The 24,639-nt window shown below is 41.4% G+C and overlaps 1 protein-coding gene and 1 long non-coding RNA gene across 3 annotated transcripts in view; one reads left to right on the forward strand and one right to left on the reverse strand.

Annotated features, from left to right (window-relative positions):
* The window catches only part of LOC309347968, a 41,740-nt gene extending 39,656 nt beyond the window's left edge, over window positions 1-2,084 (reverse strand). Inside the window, exon 1 of the long non-coding RNA XR_014159089.1 lies at window positions 1,031-2,084. This is a non-coding gene — a long non-coding RNA (uncharacterized lncRNA). The remainder of the gene's footprint in view (window positions 1-1,030) is intronic.
* On the forward strand, window positions 152-24,614 carry SEC23B (SEC23 homolog B, COPII coat complex component). Of its 2 annotated transcripts, none has more exons than XM_081872696.1 (20): window positions 152-251; window positions 2,281-2,516; window positions 4,058-4,115; window positions 4,882-4,968; window positions 5,123-5,359; window positions 5,481-5,566; window positions 6,378-6,522; window positions 6,973-7,131; window positions 8,007-8,122; window positions 8,485-8,608; window positions 9,016-9,096; window positions 12,331-12,420; window positions 12,927-13,033; window positions 13,368-13,521; window positions 14,897-14,974; window positions 15,210-15,371; window positions 16,264-16,350; window positions 18,450-18,605; window positions 22,150-22,215; window positions 23,390-24,614. In XM_081872696.1, exons 2-20 carry the CDS (start codon window positions 2,296-2,298, stop codon window positions 23,477-23,479), a joined length of 2,304 nt encoding a protein of 767 aa, XP_081728822.1. In that variant the 5' UTR covers window positions 152-251; window positions 2,281-2,295; the 3' UTR covers window positions 23,480-24,614. The 2 variants fall into 2 exon arrangements, with proteins under 2 accessions (XP_081728822.1, XP_081728823.1); XM_081872697.1 differs by lacking the exon at window positions 152-251 and adding an exon at window positions 443-591.
* Window positions 24,615-24,639: the final 25 nt, after the last annotated feature.

The raw sequence follows: 24,639 nt of genomic DNA on the forward strand, positions 1-24,639 counted from the left end.
AAAGACACGCCTCTGCCTGTTCGCATGTACACCTAAGTCCAGGGTCTTTTATAGGTAGGGCTTTTGTTTTTCACAAAACCTTCTCAGCTTCAGACGTGGCTCTCCCAGTGGGCGCCGACGTCTCTGGTGTGCGCCGCCTCCGCCTCCGCCATCTTAATTGCGGGCAGCCTGCCGCTGAGGTGTCCTTTCAGCGGTTCCGCCAAACGGGCTGCAAGCGGCGGAAGGGAGAGAAGCGAGGCTGGCGCTGTCAGGTGGGGCGCCGGGGCGAGGGCCTGGCCCTTCGGGGGCTGGGGGGGGCGGGCGCTCCTAACGGCGGGGTCCCTGGGCTCTCGGGGCGGGGCGGGACCGGGCAGCGCCGGGCATTTGGGGCCTACGTGTCCTCCTCCTCCTCCTCTCCGACGCGGCAGCCCGTGAGCCCTCAGGCGGGCAGCCCCTCCGTGGCCCCTTCTCCCTGCGCCTAGAAAACTCGCGGGCCATTGCCGCTTGCTCCTTTACCTGCTAGCTTTCTACGTGCAGAGGGGGTTGCGGGTGGAAGAAAGATGATTTACTCTTGTAAAAGACATACTGTACCTGCTCTCTCAACTAGTAAAGGTAAAAGTACATTTAGGGTATATTGAATATTCCCGCTTTCAAATTCTAAAAATGAGGGGTGCCAGAAAGTTGTAGCGTGACTTGGGAATTCAAAAGCTATTTTGGTTAAATTATTATAATTTGGTTTTGCTTGCTAAGCGAAATGTGTATAAGCAGTAGTATTTTCTGGAAAAAAAGAGGCCAGAACTCGCTGGAATGCCTCCCGTGTTTTTTTAGAATGGCAATGGCACCCACCTGAGAGGTGCCGGAACTGATGCTTGGTGAGTTCCAACTGAAAACTCCCCCCTGTGTGTAAGATTGCATGAAAATCATTAAAAATGACACTGAAGTACTTTCAGTTATATATTCCACATTCTCTGACATTTTCAGAAAGTAATATTAAGTTTCTGTGGTTTTTCCTGAGCACTTTGTGTGTTTTTTTAATCAAAGATAGACTTACCAAGTTAAATGTTGTCCAGTCACAAAAATAACAGTAGATTCAAATTCTTCACACCCAAAAGTTCTGTCCTAGGCCCGTTGTTGTCTTTATAAATGATTTAGATGAAGTAATTGAGGGGATGCTCATCAAATTTGCAGATGACACCAAACTGGGAGGGATAGCTAATACTGCAGAAGACAGAATCAGAATTCAACATGACCCTATCAGATTGGAGAACTGGACACAAGCTAACAAAATTAATTTCAATAGGGACAAATGTAAGGTTCTGCACTTAGGCAGATGCATAAATATAGGCTAGGGGGACATCTGGTTTACTAGCAGTACATGTGAAAAGGATCTAGGGGTCTTGGTGGACCACAAGCTTAACATGAGTCAACAGTGTGATGCAGCAGCAAAAACACTATTCTAGGCTTCATCAAGAGAAGTCTAGTGTCCAGATCAAGGGAAGTAATAGAACCTCTCTATTCAGCCTTGGTCAGACCACACCTGGAATACTGTGTCCAATTCTGGGCACCACAATTTAAGCTGGATGTTGACAAGCTGGAACGTGTGCAGAGGAGGGCAACCAAGATGATCCAGGGTCTGGAAAGTAAGCCTTATGAGGAACGGTTGCAGGGGCTGAGTATGTTTAGCCTGGAAAAGAGGAGACTGAAAGGAGATACGATAGCCATCTTCAAATATCTTAGGGTCTGTCACATGGAGGAGGGAGCATGCTTGTTTTCTTCTGCTCTGGAGGGTAGGACGCGAACCAATGGCTTCAAGTTGCAAGACAGGAGATTCCGACTAAACATTTGGGAATAAGAGTAAGAGCTGTTTGGCAGTGGAACAGACTCCCACAAGAGGTGGTGGACTCTCCTTCCTTGGAGGTTTTTAAGCAGAGGTTGGATGGCCATCTGTCACGGATGCTTTAGCTGAGATTCCTGCATTGGCAGGGGGTGGGACTAGATGACCTTTGGGATCCCTTCCAACTCTTAAGATTCTACAGTTCTATGAAAAACATATTTTAAAGACCCCTCAGTGCAGAAATTTGCCAAAATTAAGTTTCACCCCTCCCCCTAAAATGGCATGCCCTACTGGTTTGGACACCAGCTGATACCAAGTATTACTCAAAAGTAAGCCTTGCTGATTTCAATGGGATCTATTTCCTTGGTGAGTCTGATTAAGATTGCAATCTTAAGCACCTGTCAAATTGCTACTATGGATCTATGGCTCCGAATAGTTGTGAACAAATTTGTTGTCTGTCTTTGCAGAAACATTGCTATTCTATGGCGACTTACCTGGAGTTTATTCAGCAAAATGAAGAGCGTGATGGGGTGCGTTTCAGCTGGAACATATGGCCCTCCAGCCGACTGGAGGCCACAAGAATGGTTGTCCCACTGGCCTGTCTACTAACTCCTTTGAAAGAAAGATTAGACCTGCCGCCTGTCCAGTATGAGCCAGTATTATGCAGCAGACCAACTTGCAAAACTGTACTTAATCCACTTTGGTATGACTTTCTTTAACATCTATTGTTTCAGTGGAGCCATATTTTGTTAGTGACCTTATTCTGCAAAGCTCAAGACTGCACATTTTTCTTAGAGTAAAGAAAGCCCTAAATTGGAGTTTTGTAATTTAAACATACAGTATAGCAGATTCTTCCATGTCCTATCGGCAAGCCTGTGTGATACATTAAGATTGTATCATGATCCATTAATGTTAAAACTGGGTTGGCATACCCAAAGTATATTAAGAGAAGGGAGAATATTATTTTGGGTCAGAGGCACCGTATTGCTCCCAGTATTGAGGGGGCCCAGCGTCGCACACCTGTGAAGTCACAGGTGTGGCGCACATTGCGTGCATGTGACATACACACAACGCATGTGCATCATCGGGAGGATGTTGAGCATGGAGCCCAGAGCCTTGTGGCTTCAGTGGCTGGTGGCTCCTCCTGAGTGGTGGACACTGCTTCTGCTCCACGCTCGGCCTCTCCCGCTCCTCAACATTTGGGGGCTTAGAACCCTGCCAACAAATATTGAGGGGGCCGAAGACAACTCTGTGCCTAGGAGTTGGTGCCTCTGTTTCCGATGCAAACCTTAATCATTCAAACAAGTAAGCCCTGCAGTATGCATGAGAAGTGTCAAAACTTAGAAACCAGACACACTATCTTAGGCAACACAATTGCACCAGGTAGATATTTGGGCCATTGTGTTGTAGTTAGAGCTCCAGATTGAAAAGTAAGCTTGGAACCACAATATTTTTTATATAAATTTAATAAGCCTAATACAGATACACAGTTAGCTGTGGTTTCATAATTGGATTATAGGACTGAGTGTGTTTTTTCTCTGTCCTTTTCTTGTTTGCAAATTGCTTCCCCACAAAAAGTCTGGCTTTTGCGTTTTCTCTTTAAATGTAATTGGAGAACCCTGATCACAAGTAACACTGAATCTAGCTAGAGAGGATTGGGAAAGAATCCATGCATGGTAGGCAAGAGAAGCAGAAGCACAATCCTGTCACACCCACAAAACCTAAACACTGACTGATTGTATGTATGGCATTGGAGTCACAAGGATACTATTTATTTTCTAAGACAAAGCAAATGTAAGGAAACAGGTCTGGCAGTACTTACTCTTGTCCAAAGGCTAACAGGTTAAATGAAAGGGCAAACAGCAAGCCTGAAAAAGTGTCCCACTCCAGGGAGGGACACACAGATGCCTTCATACTTGCCAGTCAAAATAGCTCTCCTTGTTGAGGAACCACTTGCTGAAAAAATGTACATTTGCCTAATTGGCACTAATTGAAAGTACTCTTATTGGCTACTAGCAACTGAAATGAAGAGATTAAAGTTGGCTTTTATGAGGTAATGCCAGTAGTAGGAATTTTCTCTTAATATCATTAGTTTTGTTATGTCATATGTTTACCTTGAGGCTATGTATCAAAGACCTAATACCAATTATTTGAGAGAGAAATGGAGCACCCTGACATATATTCCTTTAAAGCGCAAGTTTGATATATCACAAGGATTTTAACAACTTTATTTCTTTTTTACAGTCAAGTTGATTACCGAGCCAAGCTTTGGGCTTGTAACTTCTGCTTTCAGCGAAACCAGGTGGGTTACATCTTCACTAACTTAACTCTCCCATTTGCCCAGATCAGTACACCTTTTTAATGTGTACTGCGAATGTACAACTTTGACCAGTGACATTGACAAAAATGCTGCATAAAAACTTTTAGTTTCTGTTATTGAGCTGTCATCAGTATTTGCCATGCATTTGGTTGTCTTTATGAACCAGGTGCATCATTACATGTTGCCTTTATTAGTCAAATGACAGTGGCTCAATGCAGACATAGCACCAAATTCTGGTTCATAGTTTAGAATCATAGTTTAGAACCTTAACTGAAGCTTGAGCTTCTAAACCTACAATAGGAAAACTGTGTTTTAGAGGTGCTTGACTGCTTTCATTCCAGCTGCTCAGCACACTGGGCTCAAGAAGCGTTGATCTCCAATAGTCAATTCATACATCATGCCAGACCAGGAGTTTGCACAAACCATAATTTGCAAACACATTCCAAATCATGTCAGTCAGATGTCATGTTAAACCGTACATACGTTTGGTGTTAATAATGATTTGGTGTGATGTCTGAATTGAGTTTGTAAGTTACCTTGACCAACCACTTGAGCTAGTTTGCAAATCCTGTAGCCTGATTTCCAGCTTAATCAGAAATTCATCCCAAATTGGCAGCTGTCATTTTTGTAGAATGTGTAATTAAATTCTCATTTTTTATTGAAATATAATTGCTTGTATATACGTTGCATTACAAGTGAGCTTTGACATATTTTGATGTATGTCCTAATCTTTGGTGTGTTTCTCCAGTTTCCTCCAGCATATGCAGGGATATCTGAAGTGAATCAACCAGCAGAGCTTATGCCACAGTTTTCCACAATTGAATATATAGTTCAGGTAATCCTTTGTATGCTGTGTTTGAAACTCCACTCTGTTTACTTTAGTATCTCTTTGACAGTAATCTTAAAGTGTTTAGACTATGGCTTTCTGTAAGGAAAAAAGGAAGTATTCTATTGTATGTGGTAAATAAATGTTTTTCCTTCCACACAAGCGTGGTCCTCAGACACCCCTGATCTTTCTTTATGTGGTGGACACATGTTTGGAAGAGGAGGACTTGCAAGCTTTGAAGGAGTCCCTACAGATGTCTCTGAGTTTGCTGCCTCCTGATGCTCTTGTAGGGTTGATAACTTTCGGCAGAATGGTACAGGTTCATGAACTGAGCTGTGAAGGCATTTCCAAAAGTTATGTTTTCAGAGGCACTAAGGATCTAACTTCAAAACAAATACAGGTATGCTTTGCTTTAACTTTTATATAAAACCCCCTAACCCAACCTTGTCTGCCCCTCAAAAATTATTTTAAAGTGCAGTCTTCTGGGTTCCTCCAATTCTGATATGTGTTTTGATTGTCAGGATATGTTGGGTCTTACAAGGCCTGCAGCACCTGTTCAACAAGGAAGACCTCATCAGCCTCAGGAACAACCTCTTATTTCAAGCAGGTATATAGTTTTGCAAAGCAAACTGTATTTAAAAGGATGTAGTTGATTGGCTTGCATGGAACTTCTAAAGATCCTTGTCTCTATAGATTCCTTTGCATGGATCAAATTTGTCTGTTTTTGGCTATTTTGAAGCAGCTGCTTTTCTTATATATTTAGGAGAGAAGTGGCATTTACAGAATCTTAGAATTGTAGAGTTGGGAGGTCTATGAGGGTCATCTAGTCCAGTCCCCTGCAGTGCCCAATGTGGGGCTCAAACCCACAACCCTGAGATTGAGAGTCTTATGCTCCACTGACTGAGCTATGATGGGCAAAGCTATGGTCAAAATAGCTTTTAGCAATTTTATCCAATTTGCATCTTCAGTTTGAAAATATGGGAAATCACCATATGAAATGTTATATTAAAGTACGATCAATAATTTAACACTTTGAGGGCATATGGATTCATTTGAAAATGATACCTGATTCATATATTGTGGTGCAGTTGGGTGTGTCTCCCCCCCCCCAATCATGTGGAATTTTATATGCTGTTATATGCTGTTGTGTTCTCATGCTGATCCCCTTGGGGTCCTCCAGCAAACAGATACGCATGAGCTTTCATAGGCTAGAGCAGGTGTGGATGTAAAAGTGATCTTGTATGTTCTGTCTGGGTTGATATGCACAGTTTGTATCCTGTAGTGCCCAGCTTGCTTCTGCTTGTATTTACTGATATTTGAGTAGTAAGATAGGAATGCAAGTAGCCTGAGAACTTTACACATCAAGTTTGTTCTCTGTAAAATAAAACACAGTGTACTTTTATTCTGAACTTCTGTAGATTTTTGCAGCCCGTTCACAAAATTGACATGAACCTGACAGATCTCCTAGGGCAACTGCAAAGGGACCCATGGCCAGTAACTCAGGGAAAGCGACCCCTGCGATCCACTGGAGTAGCTTTGTCGATTGCTGTTGGATTACTGGAGGTATCTTTGTTATACTGGTGGAGGAAGGAAGTGAAAATTATTTACTGCATTCAGTATCTGAAACTTGCATTGTTGAACATGCCTAAATTTTAAAAAAATGCCGTATGGTGTTCCTTCAATACTGCTTTGGAAATGAGATATTTTAGAATTGCTTATAGTGATATATGAAAAGTAATAACTTGCGATTGCTATCTGACAATGATGTGTTGAAAGTGCATCCTTTCTGTATGCAATACTTTCTCCACCATTTTAATATAAGGCTGGAAAAGTGATAAAAGAGCATGAGCAGTCCTTATTCTTCCTAATAAAAATGTCAGGCTCAATTGATTTCTTTTTTTCTTAATAAAATAACTAAAATCCCCAGTGTGGTTGATATATACTGTACTGCCTTTGCAGACTACATTGCCTGCTGATATTTCATGTGTGTTTTCTTCTCTTCTCATCTCCAAGGGAACATTTCCAAATACTGGGGCCAGAATAATGTTGTTTACAGGAGGTCCACCAACTCAAGGGCCAGGCATGGTGGTGGGAGATGAGCTGAAAACTCCCATCCGTTCCTGGCATGATATAGAGAAAGACAATGCCCGGTTTATGAAAAAAGCTATGAAGGTAAGAGTTGGTCTCTGCTTTAAACTCTCTCTGTGTTAGGGGTCTGCTGGATTCTGGCTTTCCAGCAAAATATGTAGTTTCAGGAGCTTTTCTGAATGGAATGGAATGAACATTCTGAACAGAATGGAAATGTTCACCTTGGGTTCTGACAGTTTAAGTCAGATGCATGCTTCTTGAATAATCTTCTAAATCGTTTTTAATGCAAGCTGAAGTGGCTGAAATCTCTAATAAAGGTCCTGGATGAAAAATTTTCATATGTCTGTTGTACCAGCTGCTCCTTTTTAGACCATGATTTTTGCTGCTTTCTCTTCCCCCTAGTTGTTTTTGCTAAGACTGTAGTTTTCAGTCCTGCCTCAATGGTTGTTTCACAAATTTTAGTACTTGGGGGTAATCAGTTGCGCCCAAACAAAAGTAATTAGGGGTAACTGACCTCCAGGTTTGCTATGCCACATGCAGCTCACTTGGTTAGAGTGTGGTGTTGCAGGTTTGATCTCCATAAGGGACAGCTGCATATTCCTGCATTGCAGGGGTTGGACTAGATTCCTGCATTGCAGGGGCACCTTCCAACTCCATGAATCTATGTACTAACATATGCATGCTCATGTTCATGTAGAGCTTTGGAACTCAGTAGTTGTTACATTTCAGTTTGACACCCATGGTTTAATGGGCTTGGCACTCTGAATCCCATAGTTTCCCATGCTATTGTTTACCTGTTGAATTTGGACAACTTTTTGTTGGACTGCATATTCCATCAAATTCCCGATGGGAGTTGTGGTCCAACAACAGCTGGAGGACACCCTGTTGCTCTAGGATTATAATATTTAATCATATTGGTAATAAAATATATCTTCAAAATGTTTGTTATGTTTTCTTAGCACTATGAGACATTGGCTAATCGCGCAGCTACCAATGGACACTGCATTGATATTTATGCCTGTGCTCTTGATCAGACTGGACTTCTGGAGATGAAATGTTGTGCAAATCTTACTGGGTATGTTCTCAGTCCTTAACGGGAGGGTGTGCCTTGCTCTGTTTTCACATCATAGAGAAGGGATAGATTTCTGGATTGGTCCACAGTCTCTTTAGATGACTAGGAGGGACAGGTTTTCAGTCTAGGGTTTTTTGAGTGGGAGAACGGAAATAATTGCAGTTATTTACTTCAGCCATTATCATGTATATAAATCCAATTTCTGGGTTCCTCTTCTTTTGCATACAATAGTATTACACTCAATCGTAACTAAGGCCACAAACCTATATACTTAAGTTTGAATTCAGTAGGAGAGTGAGAAGGATGGTTGGTTTATGTTTTGTAACCCAGCAGCAGTATTTCACTGTAACACATTCTTTTCTCAGGGGTCATATGGCGATGGGTGACTCCTTCAACACCTCTCTTTTCAAGCAGACTTTCCAGAGAGTGTTTAACAAAGATCCCAGTGGAGCATTCCAAATGGCTTTTGGGGCCTCTTTAGAAGTGAAGGTGAGTGTGGCAGACACCAACTGTATTTTGAAGTTGCAGGACAGTTTGTTAGGTATTACTGCTACACTCTCCTAACTTTGGAGGAATTGATAATATAGTTGCCAACTTCAGTCAAGATCCCTTATTCACAATGGGGTGGTGTACAACATTTTCACGTAATAGCGGGTAATGGCCCTACATAACAGAGAGGTTCTCCATATCTTGACATTGTCTTGTTTTATTCATTTCCCCCCCTCAAAATTCCACTTTCTCATTCTGTACTTTTCAGAATTCACAATTTGAAAACAAGGAGTGTTGTGGGGAGGATTTATCAGGCTGTGGTCAGGGTGGCTGCTCAGGGGACTTCAAGGGACCCAGTGGACAATTGTTATTACTTTAGGATTACTTCAACCTTCTTTTCACTTTAGACCTCTAGGGAGCTGAAGATTGGTGGAGCAATTGGACCATGTGTATCCCTAAACGCAAAAGGGCCATGCGTTTCTGAAAATGTAAGTGTGTGTATGGTTACTGTTTGTTTAAGTTAATTAGGTGGTATGTCAATGACACAAATGCTATCATACATAACATAAAATGGAGTTTAGCATCTCAGTTTTTAGTGAGTGGTTATCTTATAGGTACAACAGAAAATGATGTAGAGAGTTGGGGATTTGTCCGCCTTTTTGTTGCTGTGAGTAGCAGAGTTGAAATCAGGGCTGCCATGTGGTTTGATCTTGTTCCATATGAAGAAGGCTTTCATTGAAAGGATGTAGGATGTTCAGGTTCTTTGCATCCAATTCTGGGGGTGGGAGAACCCCCCCCCCAAACTGCAGCCTGCCACATTACACCTTGGATTTTTGCTTCAGGGAGGAGGAGAGTAATAATAATAATAATAATAATAATAATAATAATAATAATAATACCCGGCCCTCCCCAGGCTCAGGAAGACTAACCGGGCTCAGGAAGACTAACAACCAATAATAAAAACAAGTTGATTGAAATACAACTTAAAAAACAAGATTAAAATACAACATTAAAACATTAAAATGCAGCCTCATCACAGGAGGAGAAAAGAAAAAGGAAAGAGGGGGAGGGAATCAAATTGACTCCAAGCCAAAGGCCAGGCGGAACAACTCTGTCTTACAGGCCCTGCGGAAAGAAATCAGATCCTGCAGGGCCCTGGTCTCATAAGGCAGAGCGTTCCACCAGGCTGGAGCCAGTGTTGAAAAGGCCCTGGCTCTGGTTGAGGCTAATCTGACTTCCTTAGGGCCCGGGACCTCCAGGGTGTTGCTATTTATCGACCTTGAGGCTCTCCATGGGGCATACCGGGAGAGGCGGTCCCGTAGGTACGAGGCTCCTAGGAGCATGTGGGTGATACCTACATACCTGTGTGTGTGTGTGTGTGTTGTTCCTCTTTTCCAGAAGGAAAAAGTATGTTTTTGTTGCCTCAGATTTGAGAGCTGAGGAGTTCCCTTATAAAATTAGGTGTGTTGACTGGTTTTTTGCATAAGTTCATTGAAAAGATTTGGCTGATTTCTTTATCAGTTTTTTTATTATTTTGCACTTTCCTTCATGTGGTGTTTTAATACTACATTGTGTGTTGCCAATACTCTACATTTGTTACCCAGTATGATTTATCTTATTCTTTAGGACAGGGATGGAGAGCCTCCGGCCTGCAGGTCTTCCCATTTGACCCACAGGTTCATTTCAGCCAAGCCATACCCACCAGTCCTACATCTGACATCATATATGAAGTCAGGTGTGGAGCAGGTAGATGGCCTGTCTCAGCCAATGAGGACATTCAGGCACTTACAATCAGTTGATTATTGGATCTTGAGAAGCTCTTTTCAAAGTACTGGGCAAGCTAGTGCTTTGAAACGGGCTTCTGAAGGCCCCTCTGGGCAAAACAGGTCACCTGACATCATGTTCCACCTACCTGTTAGATGGGAGCCGCTGACTGATCTTACCCAGTTTCGCACTGCTGCTTTTGGAGGTCAGGCAGGAAATGGAGACTGTTGAATGCAGTGCCACAATTTGTCAGCTTTCAAGGTTTTTAGCTGGGGCAATTGGAATAAGACCCACTATTTGACTATTGATTCAAAACCCTAAAATGTACCGTATCTTTCGCCCCATAAGGCGCACTGGCCCATAGGACGCACCTAGTTTTTTGGGGGGAGAAACAAAGGGGGGGAAAATTATTCCCCCCCCAGGGCTGTCCCCCGAGCTTGTGGGGCTGGCGATGGGGAGGAGCAAGCTTCTCCCCGCCGCCAGTCTTCTAACCAAGTCGGGGGACAGCGGGAAAGGCGCGCTGTGCCTCTACCACTGTCCCCCGAGCTTGCGGGGCTGGCGACGGGGAGGAGCTGGCTTCTCCCCGCCGCCAGCCTCCAAACCAGGTCGGGGGACAGCGGGATGGCGGCGTTCCGCCTCCCGGCTGTCCCCCGAGCTTGTGGGGCTGGCTGTGGGGCTCTCCAGGCTTCAGCGAAAGCCTGCATTTGCCCCATAGGGCGCACACACATTTCCCCTTCATTTCTGAGGGGAAAAGGTGCGTCCTATAGGGCGAAAAATACGGTATTTTATATAATTGACTTTTTATTTCTATTCTTTGTATATCGTACTGTTGTTATATTACTATGGCCAATGGCTGACGCAAATAATGATTCATTCATTCACTCACGCACTCACTCACTCACTCATTCTAAGGGACAGCCTTCTCCTTGCCTCTGGCTTGTGCAAGGTGGAAATGGGGCTGGGACTCCCTTAGACTTCTCTGTTGAGAGGTGTGGGTGTGCGCCCCTCAATAGAGAAGTTTAAAGGTGCCCCCAACTCACCTCCGTCGCAAGCCAGGGATAGGGTGGGGGTTCTGTTAGACACACACACCCCTGCCACCTTGCCAGGGCAGCAGCAGTTTAGTGTGCTTGCCTCACCTGCCACCACCTTGGCACAGGAGTCGGGCAGACTACCACTTTCTCCCTGGAGAAAGTGCCTGTGCAAGGTGGAGGCAGCCTCTCAGAGGGAGCCTGGCAGGCTCCTTGCACCCAGGAGGAAAGACAGAACCCTCCCTCCCAGTGAAGTCAGCTAGGCGGTGCAGAGTCTTCTTAATGCTGCTGCCGGGCCCAGCACTCATCAGCAGCCTCAGGCGGCCCAGCTCCGCAAGGCACGGATAAGGTGGCTTGCCCACTGGCTGAGAAGCACACAGCAGCGCCACATCCCTCTGTCTCATGTGTCAACAGGAGGGCTGTGGGGCTTGTTCAGCAACACGCATTCAGCCAGGCAGAGGGAGTCTCTCACATCTGCCTGGCTGGCTGCTGGTTTGCCTCCACGCAAGCAAGTTGGATGGGCAGCAGGTCTCTTTTCTCCTGAATGATCCGCTGGGAGGAAAGAGATTGGCCACCCCTCTTGCTTGCGAGGAGGCAAACACACAAGCCAGAGAAGCATTGGGGCTCCCTCAGCTGGAGGGCTTTGGAGGGAGCCTTCTGTAAGTGGGGAGAAGATGATTTAGCAGGCTGTCTTATGCTGAAATGGGAAGTTGGTACTATGTGAGAATGATTGGGGGGGGGGTGTTTGCGGGTAAACAGTCCAAGCAAATGCATGTCTACTCATAAGCAAGCCCTACTGAATTCATTGGGGTTAAACTGGCATATGAATCTGCAAGATCAAAGATGAGCTATGGTTCATATTTGTAGCCATAATATAAACAGATGTTTTGGGTTTCAGAGTAGATCTGAATATTTTGGATTCTCTTATAGGAACTTGGGATTGGTGGCACATGCCAGTGGAAGATTTGTAGCCTTGACCCCACCACAACTCTAGCCATTTATTTTGAAGTAGTAAACCAGGTGAGCCTGCCTATTTATTTATTTGCCTTTAACGTTGTATGTACATTATGAAACATTTTTTACTCTGCTATTCAAGTCAAGCAAATTATCCATTCAGAAATTATAGCTGCTCTTTTTGAGCAATGCTTCAAGTTTAAGAAAGTATGATTCCAAGCTGCACCCTTATTTTCTTTGAGTGGGGGTTGCCACCACCCTGTTCTAACTATTTCTCATAATGTACTTAATTAGACTTGATTAAGCTGCAATCCTAAGCACTTATTAGAAGTAAGTTTCATTGAGCTCAGTGAGTCTTACTTCTGAATAAACATTCATAAGATTACACTGGCAGTCAATTTCTCATTAGTTTGGCCTGCACAATAATGTTGTTGTTTTTTGGTGGCTCTAAGAAACTGTTGATTTTGAGTATGCCATACTGCTTTTATTTTGTTTTCATTTTGTAACTGCATGATGTTTTCAACCTGCCCTTACAATATCCTAAAGGAAACTTCTGTTTGTCTGGTTTTCAGCACAATGCACCAATACCTCAGGGTGGCAGAGGGGCTGTCCAGTTTGTTACACATTATCAGCATTCCAGCACACAGAGGCGCATTCGTGTGACTACAGTTGCTAGAAAGTGAGAACAACTTGGTGATATTTGGCTGTGTATTGGCTTCATGTTTATATTGTTTAGATTGTGTTGCTGCCAGTGGCATAGCGTGGGTTGTCAGCACCCGGGGCAAGGCAAGTAATTTGCACCCCCTAACCCTGGATTTGCGCCCCCTAACCCTATCCCTAACCCTAACCCCCAGATGTTGCGCCCGGTGCGGCCGGCCCCCCCTGCACCCCCCACGCTACTCCACTGGTTGCTGCTTCATACAGGGTGCATACTTTTTCAGGAATTTGGGAGGGAGTTTGGTGTGTCCTTTAATCTTCAAAAATCTATGTGTACCAGTTGTTGCTGTTTTTAGTTGGGCAGATGCACAGAGTCAGCTGCAGCACATAGAAGCTGCATTTGACCAAGAAGCAGCCGCTGTCCTGATGGCTCGACTCGGTGTCTATAGAGCTGAATCAGAGGAAGGGCCTGATGTCCTACGATGGCTGGATAGGCAGCTAATCAGACTTGTGAGTATAATTAATTGTAAGCCTGTGTAATCTTAGGACTCAATTATTGTTTAAGCTGATTGGACTGCATTCTGGTGGAAATGTTTCAGATTGTGGGGTTTTTTTAAAGCCCAGCTGGTATGAAACAAAATTTGAATAATCATTCCAAATCCATTGGCTAAATCTAAAACCTTGGGCTAGTTCAAACAATTCTGAACTCTATTTAACATTACAAGAACAAGCCTACACAACTCACAGGCTTGCATATTCCCCTCATCTCTTTTCCTCTGGCATGGCCACAAAGAGAGCAAAAGAAATGGCCTTCCCCTTTAAACTATTCAGCATTTCCTATTACATCTGAACTCAGTGATAAATTGGTACGCGTAAAGTAAACTTTGATCAATGAGGCTCATCACAGCTATCTGCCTGTCACCCATTCCCACCACCCTTCTGAGTAATACCCCTCCCCACCTTCTCACTATATAGAAGGGTCTGGTGACTTCTGTTTCAGTGTATCTGAAGAAGTGTGCATGCACACGAAAGCTCATACCTAGAACTAACTTAGTTGGTCTTTAAGGTGCTACTGGAAGGAATTTTTTAATTTTGTCTTGACTATGGCAGACCAACACGGCTACCTATCTGTAATTTGATCAATGAACAAGCCAGGATTTTAAACCATGGTATGGTCTTGGCTTATATGAACTAATCATAATTTAAAACTAACCCAAGTTCCCCCAACTTCTGATCTTAACAAGCTTCAAACCATTGTTTAACATCCTGGCTTGTCGAAAACTAGTAACCATAATTTTCTGATTCAAAGGAAACAAAAAAGTGTGGTTAACTGGAGATTTCTTGACTTAATTGTGGCTCTCACAAAGGGAAGAGCAAAGGGGCACTGAGTACAGGCAAAATGCTTGTTCATATCTTGCCTTGCTAGCTGAGATGGTAGTTCAAAGCCAGGCCACTAAGTAAAATTCTCAGGTGTCTAAATTGAGCTTGTGTGTTTTGTTATTGTAGAATGAGTGACAGTTTCCAGGAGTGAGCAGAAAAGCATGGATGGGGAACCTGTGGCCCTCCAGATGTTATTGGATTCTAGCTATCACCAGTCCCAGCAACATCTGGAGGGCAACAGGTTTCCCACTCCTGATGTTATGCAGTTGATGTGATATAAACACTTGATTATCTAAGGATCAGTTTCTCCATTAGTAATTTTAAACTAAACTGCTTTACTAAATCCATCTGTGACAAATTTTATTCTATTATGTGATGAAATAAACATGCTTTTTCAAATTTCTTGGTAATATGATGTGATTTATTTCTTTTCTTGTTATGTTATGCTATGTTACATTATACTGTTTAAAACATTTAAGGTTTTATTACTATATATCTCCAACAGTGTCAGAAGTTTGGCCAATACAACAAAGATGACCCAAATTCTTTCAGATTGTCTGATTCATTCTCTTTGTATCCCCAGGTAAGAGGATATTTTTTGGAACTTTAAAAAAATTAGAACAATTGGTAGGAGATAACAGCGGGGTTCCAAGACTCTTATGATGATTAAACAAATTCTTAAAACAATGATGTGTTTGTGTGACATTCACTGACTTAATTCAGAGAGTTGAATGCAAACAAAGAGGAGGAAATGTTATGGTAGTAGTTTTGATTGGTATTCTACTGAAAATCTCTACCATTTTCTGTGTCCCATGTAGTTCATGTTCCATTTGCGGCGATCTCCATTTCTTCAAGTGTTCAATAACAGCCCAGATGAATCTTCCTATTACCGTCATAACTTTGCCAGACAGGATCTGACTCAGTCTCTCATCATGATCCAGCCTATACTCTATTCTTATTCATTTTATGGACCACCTGAGGTGATTTGCTTTTGTTCAGACCAAAGTTATAGTAGATACTTCTGTATATTTTGGGACACATGTTAAGCTAGGAGTAATGACCCCCAAATATCAAAATGTTTGTTTTTAGAATCTTACTGTGTGTATATTTTGGTGAAAATGTGCATCCTGAATTGTTAGAAGATCTAAAATATTTGTTCTCTGTTCTTAGTTACTGAAGAATAAAAACTCTAATGAAATGAAATCTGTGTTATAGTATTTAAAAGGCAGGGTGAGGAATTTGCGCCCCTCAAATAGTGGGGTCCAGAGGTTTTGATATCTACTAACAGTTGATAAGTGTGCTGAAGTTATATATCTTGATTTGAGTAGAAGATACCAGCATAATATTGAGAAGTACCGTATTTTTCGCTCCATAAAACGCACTTTTTCCCTCCTAAAAAGTAAGGGGAAATGTTTGTGCACCTTATGGAGCGAATGCAGGCGGGAGGCTCTGCTCAGCGCTCCCTTTAAAGAGCCGTGTGGAGCGTGTGTGTGGCTCCTGGGGGCTTTTCCCCTCCTCGTGAAAGGGAGCGCTGAGCAGAGCCTGGGATGCATTCAGGCTGTGCTCAGCACTCCCTTTAAAGAATATTTTTTTCTTGCATTCCTTCTCTAAAAACTGTGTGCGTATTATGGTCAGGTGCGTCTTATGGAGCGAAAAATACGGTAGCTATTAATATTTGGTAGAAGTAAAAGATGCTATGTTAAAAAATATGTAATTGATTTCCTCTTTGGGTGGAGGGAAGTTGTTTGAGAATCTGTCTATTTTCTGTTTAGTTTTGTTGTTTGAAAGTTGAGGTTTTACAAAAGCTATACTCCACTTCACTTTTGTAATAAGATTAATGTGATTATTTTTTTCCTTTTCTTCTGCTTCTAGCCTGTACTTTTGGATAGCAGCAGCATTCTTGCCGATAGGATCCTCCTGATGGATTCTTTTTTCCAGATTGTTATCTACCTTGGTGAGGTAATGTGCTGATAACCTTTTGTTGAAACTGAATGCTTCCTGTGAGGTGCTAAAAAGTTTAACAAGCTCCTGAAAATATATTGTCTATTTTATTATCTTTTATGTACAGTCGTACCTTGGTTTTTGAACAGCTTCGTTCTCGAACGTTCTGGCTCCTGAATCCCGCAAACCCAGAAGTGACTATTCTGGTTTGCGAACTATTTTTGAAAGCTGAACGTCCAACAGGGCTTCTGCAGCTTCCAATTGGCTGCAGGAGCTTCATGCAGCCAATCAGAAGCCACACTTTGGTTTCTGAATGTTTTGGAAGTTGAATGGACTTCCAGAATGGATTTCATTTCATTTCCAAGGTACGACTTTATTGGATAATTATTCTGGGATCCATATTCTTGTTTGTTTTCCCAGATGCTCTTGCCTTGTGCCTTTACAATTTGGTGAGTGGGGTGTGTGTTTAATCAATGTTTTTGGCTTAGGCATAATGCCAAACCACAGTTAAAGCAGGCCTTTATGAAAAGGAAATATGTTCTATAGCAGTGGTTAGCCAAGTACTGTGGACCTCCTGTTTTTCTTTTTTCTTTCTAAAATTTTAAAATTAACTTTTCATTAATAACAGTCCATTGGAGGCCACATTAATACAATACCAAATCATACTAAATCATAATGCAATCAAAAGAGCCAATTAATCAGTCCTGAATTCAATGTTTTTGGATGACTTCCCGTGTTCCAGCTATCAGGAGCTGATGTTATTCCTTGGTCCTGCTCCAATTCTCTTATAGTCCAAATACCACAATTCCGATCTTAATCCGTTGTTTTAGCAGCCACTGGTGTGATGACTTTTGTTCATATTTAACAAATCCATAGCCATTAAGTTGCAGAGGGAATTTATATCTTGTATTTTTGTGTGTGAAATATTTGCTTACATTCTTCTTTTCCTTTGTGTTGTAATCAATCCTCTTCAACATTGCCCCTCCTTCGAGGACTTATTTCTTATTACGCCACAGTTTCTCCATTTTGCCTCTCCAAAACTGAAAGCACTCCAGCATCCAGCCGTGACTCCTGGCTTACTTCCAGCATTTGTCTCCTTTGAACTGTTCCAACCTTCTAACAGGCTGGTGTCTTGCCAAAACCATAATAAATCAGAATTAGAGCCCTCTTTAGTAGGCAATGTCACAAGTCATCACAGTATTTCACACAGTCTATTCTTTCAAGTACTCCGTAAGGAAAATTATAAGTTCTTGTTGAATCCCTCTTGCATTCCATATATAGTTATAATCCATTAATAATTTCATTCCATTAGTAATTGATTCTTCTTCAATGAAGCCTTGTCGAATCATAGCCCAGCAAATATAATGTAAATATAATGTAAAAAGAGAAGAAAGGCTCCCCTTCACTTACATAGCATTCCAATTACGATGAGAGTCCTCTCCAGATCAAAACTTTGGCACTCAGTGGCTGATTCATTTAGCAAGTTATCTTTCTCCTTCATCCAGAACACGTCTGTTTAAGTCCAAATTCAGATCCATCTTGGGGAGTTTCCAATACGTGCAGTGCTATGTACTCTGCATCCGTGCCCCCACATTCCATCGGAGCAAGAGGCAGTTATTGGATGATCCGCGAGTGAAAGTTCTCCCCCCCCCCCGACCCTGGTGTGGGGCTTGCAAGGATAATTACTCCCAGATTATCCTTAATTAACTGCACGGCTGACATCCACTATTGTGGGATCCACTGTTTGCCATGGCGGCTGCACCGGAAGTGGACCTCCTGTTTTTCAAAAGCCAAGCCATGGACCCCCTACTTTTGCAAATGTTGATATCTTTGTGGTAGTTTTTGTTATGTGAATGGTGCCACCATACTCTCCAACATGTCCCATTGCAAAACTGGGACGTGCCACTTCTGGATCGTGCTCCCATGTGAATCATGTGGGCCTGGGACTGCACAGGGCCCCATTCCAAACATCTTGCTTCTCCTTTATGTCTGAACAAGGTGAGATGAAGATTCTGCACTAACACAAATCATAGATTACGAAGCAAAAACAGGCTTGTCCGTCAGTACCTAATAATAAAAGTTGAAATACTTTAATCCCTCATTCTCTTTCCTTTCAGACTATTGCCCAGTGGCGTAAAGCTGGCTATCAAGATATGCCTGAATATGAAAACTTCAAGCACTTACTGCAAGCTCCACTGGATGATGCTCAAGAAATTCTGCAGACAAGATTCCCAATGCCACGTTACATTAACACGGAGCATGGAAGCAGTCAGGTAAGGCAGAGCATTACAAAGGTGTGTGATGAAACTTAACAGAAATATATGTAGAAGTGGATTTTGAACAGGTCCCGATACCTAGTGTTCATTTAGAGTCCGAAAGCATTTTGTTTTATCTTCAGCCATATTAATAAGTGTGTACCACAGCCACGCTATAAAATGTATGTTTCTTTCGTGCACTAAAGGTTACTGTACTGGTCATACTGTACTTAGGATGTCAACTCCTGGGAGTTACTTGTTTTGATACAGTTTGTACCTCTTGCTCATCTGTTGATTCTCTCAGGCTGTTCTGTTGATTATTTTAAGATTCCTCCAGGAACCTTAGAACACTGATTCTATACAGCTATCCTGTAGTGTGGGCTAGTACAGTGGTATCTCTGGTTGCGAACGGGATCCGTTCCGGAGGCCCATTCACAATATGAAAAGAGTGCAACCTGCAGCGGCGCATCTGTGCATGCGCAGGTTGCAATTCTCTGCTTCTGTGCATTCGCGTGGTGTCATTTTTGCGCTTCTGCGCATGCGCGAGTGGTGAAACCTGGAAGTAACCCTTTCCGGTACTTCTGGGTCGCCGCAGGACATAACCTGAAAGAACGTAACATGAAGCGGATGTAACATGAGGTATGACTGTATCAAAGCTGAAGTCCTGCCCAAGGCCACCCAGTCTGCTTCATAGCTTAATAAGGAATTGACTATGCATTCCCCACTGCTTAAATAGAGCTTCTGCATCTTCATTTAGTACCAGACGTTTACATTCTACTATCTTATAGTTGGGCTTTCCTCCCCACATAAAATCATAGAGTTTGAAGGGACCATGGGGGTCATATAGTCCAACCCTCTGCAATGCAGGAATCTTTATTATTATTTAGTTTTTTATTCATACTTTTCAAATTTATACATTTCATTAGTTTTACAATCAATTTAACATTCCAAAATTTGACTTCCCCCTCTTTCTGTGGTTCCTTAAATGTATTTTTTAATATCTTCTGTGTATCCAAATTCATTTAACTTACTCTTTTAATTATCTACTATAAATATATACTCTTATAAATCTGCAGGTTATTACAGTAATCCTGCTAATGTCTTTATCTGTCTACAATTTATCTGTAAATATTCAATAAACCATTTCCATTCTTTTATAAAAAGTTTGTTATCTTGATTTCTTATTCTTCTGGTAAGTTTCACCATTTCTGTATATTCCATAAGTTTTTGTAGCCATTCTTCCTTTACTGGGGCTTCTGCATTTTTGGGCAAGTAACATTCTTGCTGCTGTAGTAGCATACATAAATAAATTTCTATACAATTTAAGTAGTTCTGTCCCTATAATTCCCAAAAGAAAAGCTTCTGGGTTTTTTTAATAAAAGTTATTTTGAACATCTTTTTCAATTCACTATATATCATTCCCCAGTAAGCTTTAACCTTACTACAATACCACCACATATGATAAAAAGAACCTTTTTCCCTTCAAATTTCCAACATTTGTTTGATTTAAATTTATACATTCTTGCCATTTTGGTATTAGATATCAACGATATATAATTTTCACATAATTTTCTCTTAAACCATAGCATGCTGTAAATTTTATATCCAAATTCCACAATTGTTCCCATGCTTCTATATCTATGACCAATATCTGTGCGCAGTGTATCTTTGAGGATTTTGCTTGCTCATCCTTTGTCTCCCATTCCAATGTTTTATACATTTTAGACAACACTTTTACATTACACTCCAATCTTTTTAAGATACTTTATTCAGATGATGACATTGTAACCATGTTGTTAATTTCCCAGATAATTCTTTAAATTCATTTAATTTATACTCTCCTCGCTCGTTTTAATAAATTTCTATAAGTTGTCCACACTTCTACCATATTCTTTTTCTTTACCGCTATAGCTTCCAGAAGTGAGAGCCAAAATGGTGTTCTTACCTCTAATAAACTTTATCCCATACTCTGTACAAATTTTTCATAATTATATGGTTTGTAAATCCTTTATGAACTTTCACCTTTTAGTACCATAAATAAGGGTGCTACCCAAAAATATTATCATGACCTTCTAAGTCTAAAATATGTGAATTCTCTAATGTCATCCATTCCTTCAACCAACAAAGGCAAGATGCCTCATAATGTAATCTCATATGCCAGATATGCAATGCAGGAATCTTTGCCCAATGTGGGACTCGAATCCACAACCCTGAGATCAAGAGTCTCATGTCCTACCTGACTGAGCTATCCAGTGTTGAGGTTAAATAAAATAACAGGTATTCTTATCCTGTGAACTTCTACATTTTTCATTGGGATATACCGGTACAGTGGTGCCCCGCAAGACGAATGCCTCGCAAGACGAAAAACTCGCTAGACGAAAGAGTTTTCTGTTTTTTGAAGTGCTTCGCAAGATGAATTTCCCTATGGGCTTGCTTCGCAAGACGAAACGTCTTGCGAGTTCTTGCGAGTTTGTTTCCTTTTTCTTAAAGCCGCTAAGCCATTAATAGCCGCTAAGCCATTAATAGCCGCTAAGCCGCTAATAGCTGCTAAGCCGCTAATAGCCGTGCTTCGCAAGACGAAAAAACCGCAAGACGAAGAGACTCGCGGAACGGATTCATTTCGTCTTGCAAGGCACCACTGTAATTTATTTTAAGGTTTCTGTCCAAACATGGGTGTAGAGAGCCCTCAATGTAGCACACAATCAATCAATCAATCAATCAGTCAATCAGGATAAATATCTATTGGACGGTCCAGAAACACAAGCTCATCAGTAAGTTGTATCCTGCCCATTGCAACAGGGAATCTCAGAGTAAACAGCTGGGCTGGCTTGGTGTGCTGCTTTGTAATGTGCGTAAGATGCTTGGCAGTTTCTCTTAGCTCGAAAGGCAGCCATTAGCTTGCTTTTTCAGTAAGCAGACTGCTGCCTTTTGAGCTAAGAGAAACTCCCAAACATCTTGAGCACATTACAGTCATCTATAGTTGAAGGCATGTATCATTTTAACTCTGATTTCATACTCGAGAGATGTCATCGCCCAAACAAATGTGTATTACTTCTTTCTAATCATTTACTTGAAATATGCCAGTAACCATTTGAACTATTAAAATCAGCAGACTAGTTTTTTGTAGTGGCAGAATTCTTCCTTCCTTCCAAGTTCCTCTTCTGTGAAAGTTCCCTGTTTTTTATTTATCTTGAGCTGAGAAGAGCAGTATACAGTGGTACCTTGGGTTACATAAGCTTCAGGTTACATACGCTTCAGGTTACAGACTCTGCTAACCCAGAAATAGTACCTTGGGTTAAGAACTTTGCTTTAGGATGAGAACAGAAATCGTGTGGCTGCGGCGCAGCAGCAGTGGGAGGCCCCATTAGCTAAAGTGGTGCTTCAGGTTAAGAACAGTTTCAGGTCAAGAACGAACCTCCGGAATGAATTAAGTATGTAACCAGAGGTACCACTGTACATGCAATCACTTGACAAATTCACGTGGACATTTAGGATATAGTGATAAGCTTGAGATTTCATTTTGTATTATGTCTAACCAACTTTCTCATTTTGGCTTTTATAGGCACGCTTTCTCTTGTCTAAAGTGAATCCTTCGCAGACTCATAATAATCTCTATGCATGGGGACAAGTAAGTAATGAAATACCTACTCCTGTGTTTAAAGTGTATATTTTTATTCTGAATATGTATTCACAGTTTAATTTACTACATCAAAATCAGGGAGTAGTGATGTGGCCATTGTTTTTGGTATTCAGGAGGCTTGGTTTTCATCCCCTTTCATCCAGTCTTCCAGTTGCTGTGGGACAGCCAATATGCTGTAAGAAGTGTGACATAAAAATACACAAATTGGAACTAGGATATTCTGCAGTGTTTTGAGGGGGCGGGAATCAAATATAGTGTACATCAGTAATGAGGAACCTGTGGTCCTCTGGATGATAACTGACTCCAGCTTAAATCATCATTGGCTATTGGACATACTATTGGGGCCAATGGGGTTGGAGTCGAGTAGATCTACAGTTAGTTCCGTTGAATTTGTTGGCACTTACTTCCAAGCAAAAATGCTTAGTATCAGTGTGTAAGTATTAAGGCCAGAAGTGGACCCTTTCAGAATTGTAGATGATGATAGTATATAGGGGTACCAATTGGCTTTCTTAGGACTAAAGCTCACCCCGTCACGGGGATTCAAATCGCCGATCGGCAAGTCCTAGGCTCTGTGGTTTAACCCACAGCGCCACCTGCGTCCCATCCTTTGGACTATAATGTAACTTAAATAGAAAACTATCTTTAGAAAGATTTTTCCTCCAAAAACATTTTATTTTAAAAAATCTGATTTAATTTTTTTTTAAATCATTTTTAAATTAAAAAAAAATCAAATTTTAAAAATCAGATTTACATTTTTTTAAAAAAAAATCATTGATTTTTATCCATCCTGGTGCATTCATTCTGCTTACCATCAGTGTGTACATACTTGCAACAGAATTACATTGAATACATCTGCAGTGGATTCTAGTTGACAAAAACTTACGCCGTAATTAATGTAGTCTTTAAGTGGCTGCAAAATTTAGTCTGTGTTGTAGCAAAACAGCAAACATAGCTAACCTTCCAGAAAAATTTAGTTAAGTCTGTCTAGTATAAGGCCTGTGAGAAATTAGAATAAAAATTGTAACATAGATTAGTAGAGCTAAATTAGATAGCTTTGTATTCTATGATTAATTGCACTTAATTTGTCCAGTTACCACCACCCTTGCCCCCACTGGTTACATTAGCTTTGGTTTTGGTGTTAAAATGTAACTTCTTTTTCCAGGAATCTGGTGCTCCAATCCTAACAGATGATGTTAGTCTGCAGGTATTCATGGATCATCTGAAGAAACTGGCTGTTTCAAGTGCATCATAATTTTGACCTGCTGAAGAAATCTCAAAAAATCATTGAACTAAGTGAATCATGCTACTGATTACAACCTGCCAAGAAACTGATAACATTCCTACCCCTCTCTTCAATTGATTTTTCTTATTGATTCTACATAACAAAGATGTGAGGGAGTTTTTTATTTTAGAGTTAACTTATTTGTATTCCTTTTGTTTGTGTACTGCCAATTCTACCTTTTCCTTCATGTCATTATTACAAAATGATGAATTATCTCACCTGTTGTCTCCTATAACTCACCTTTTTTTACTTGTACTTAAAAATAGTAATAACAATAATTGAGGAAGGTATTGATGCTTGGCGCTGTCACTAGCTAACTTCTTAATTGCCTGGTTTGCATAAGTGCAGTTAAACTTTGGCATGAGCATGTTAAAAGGAACTGAATAGAAGTTCTAAACAGTTTTACTTAAGAAACACCCAACATTTCCAAATTGGTATTAAGATTTTTTTGTGCTTTTATGAGCTGTTTAGTGTAGCTGTAAATTTCAAATCTGGGCACATACTCTGTAGCTTCTGGGGAAAAGCCCCTGTTCTTACTTTACCTTTGAAAATATATCTTACCCACAAGAGTATTGCCTACAATTAAGTAGGCAATGCAGTGAATTAGGAGGCTATAAGGGGAAGGAAGGGCTACCCGGAGCTGCTTTAGACTTGAGAAATCCTTAATCCATCTAGTTTGAAACTGTCTACTAGAACTGGCAACAGCCCTCAAGCCTTGTGGTCGTGCCACGAAGGATGTCAGGCATTGACTCATGTGTACAATCCCTGAGCCGTGCCCCCAGAATCAAAGGGAATTCACCTGTGCCATTCTATAGTTGTGGATGTAGTCTTTACCTTTTCTAACTGGTGGAGTGGGCTGAGGTGCTATTGAAGCCCTGGCTTGAGAGGCTGATGATGTTAGCTGTTGGCTGGTGAGGGAGAAAAGAGGAAGAGTTGTTTCATTATGAACATTTAGCTGTTCAGCCTTCTTATTCTCTTGATCTTTCAGTGTGAGTCAACTTAGTATTTCTTGAGACAATGTGACAGCTCCTGATATTTTTAACCTTTTTCTATTGTGAACCACAGTAATAATACTAAATCTATTAAATCCCTGATAAATTGCTTATTTCTTTCTGTAAGGTGTCATTTTT

The sequence above is a fragment of the Podarcis erhardii genome (assembly GCF_964252035.2).
Source record: "Podarcis erhardii genome assembly, chromosome: 8".
Taxonomy (NCBI): Eukaryota; Metazoa; Chordata; class Lepidosauria; order Squamata; family Lacertidae; genus Podarcis; species Podarcis erhardii.

Excerpts from the sequence above, each read along its gene's own strand:
- SEC23B (XM_081872696.1), top strand. The coding sequence starts at position 2,296 with ATGGCGACTTACCTGGAGTTTATTCAGCAAAATGAAGAGCGTGATGGG. Across the intron at positions 5,360-5,480 it reads TAACTTCAAAACAAATACAG|GATATGTTGGGTCTTACAAG; the intron begins GTATGCTTTGCT and ends TTTGATTGTCAG. Across the intron at positions 16,351-18,449 it reads TTGTTATCTACCTTGGTGAG|ACTATTGCCCAGTGGCGTAA; the intron begins GTAATGTGCTGA and ends CTTTCCTTTCAG.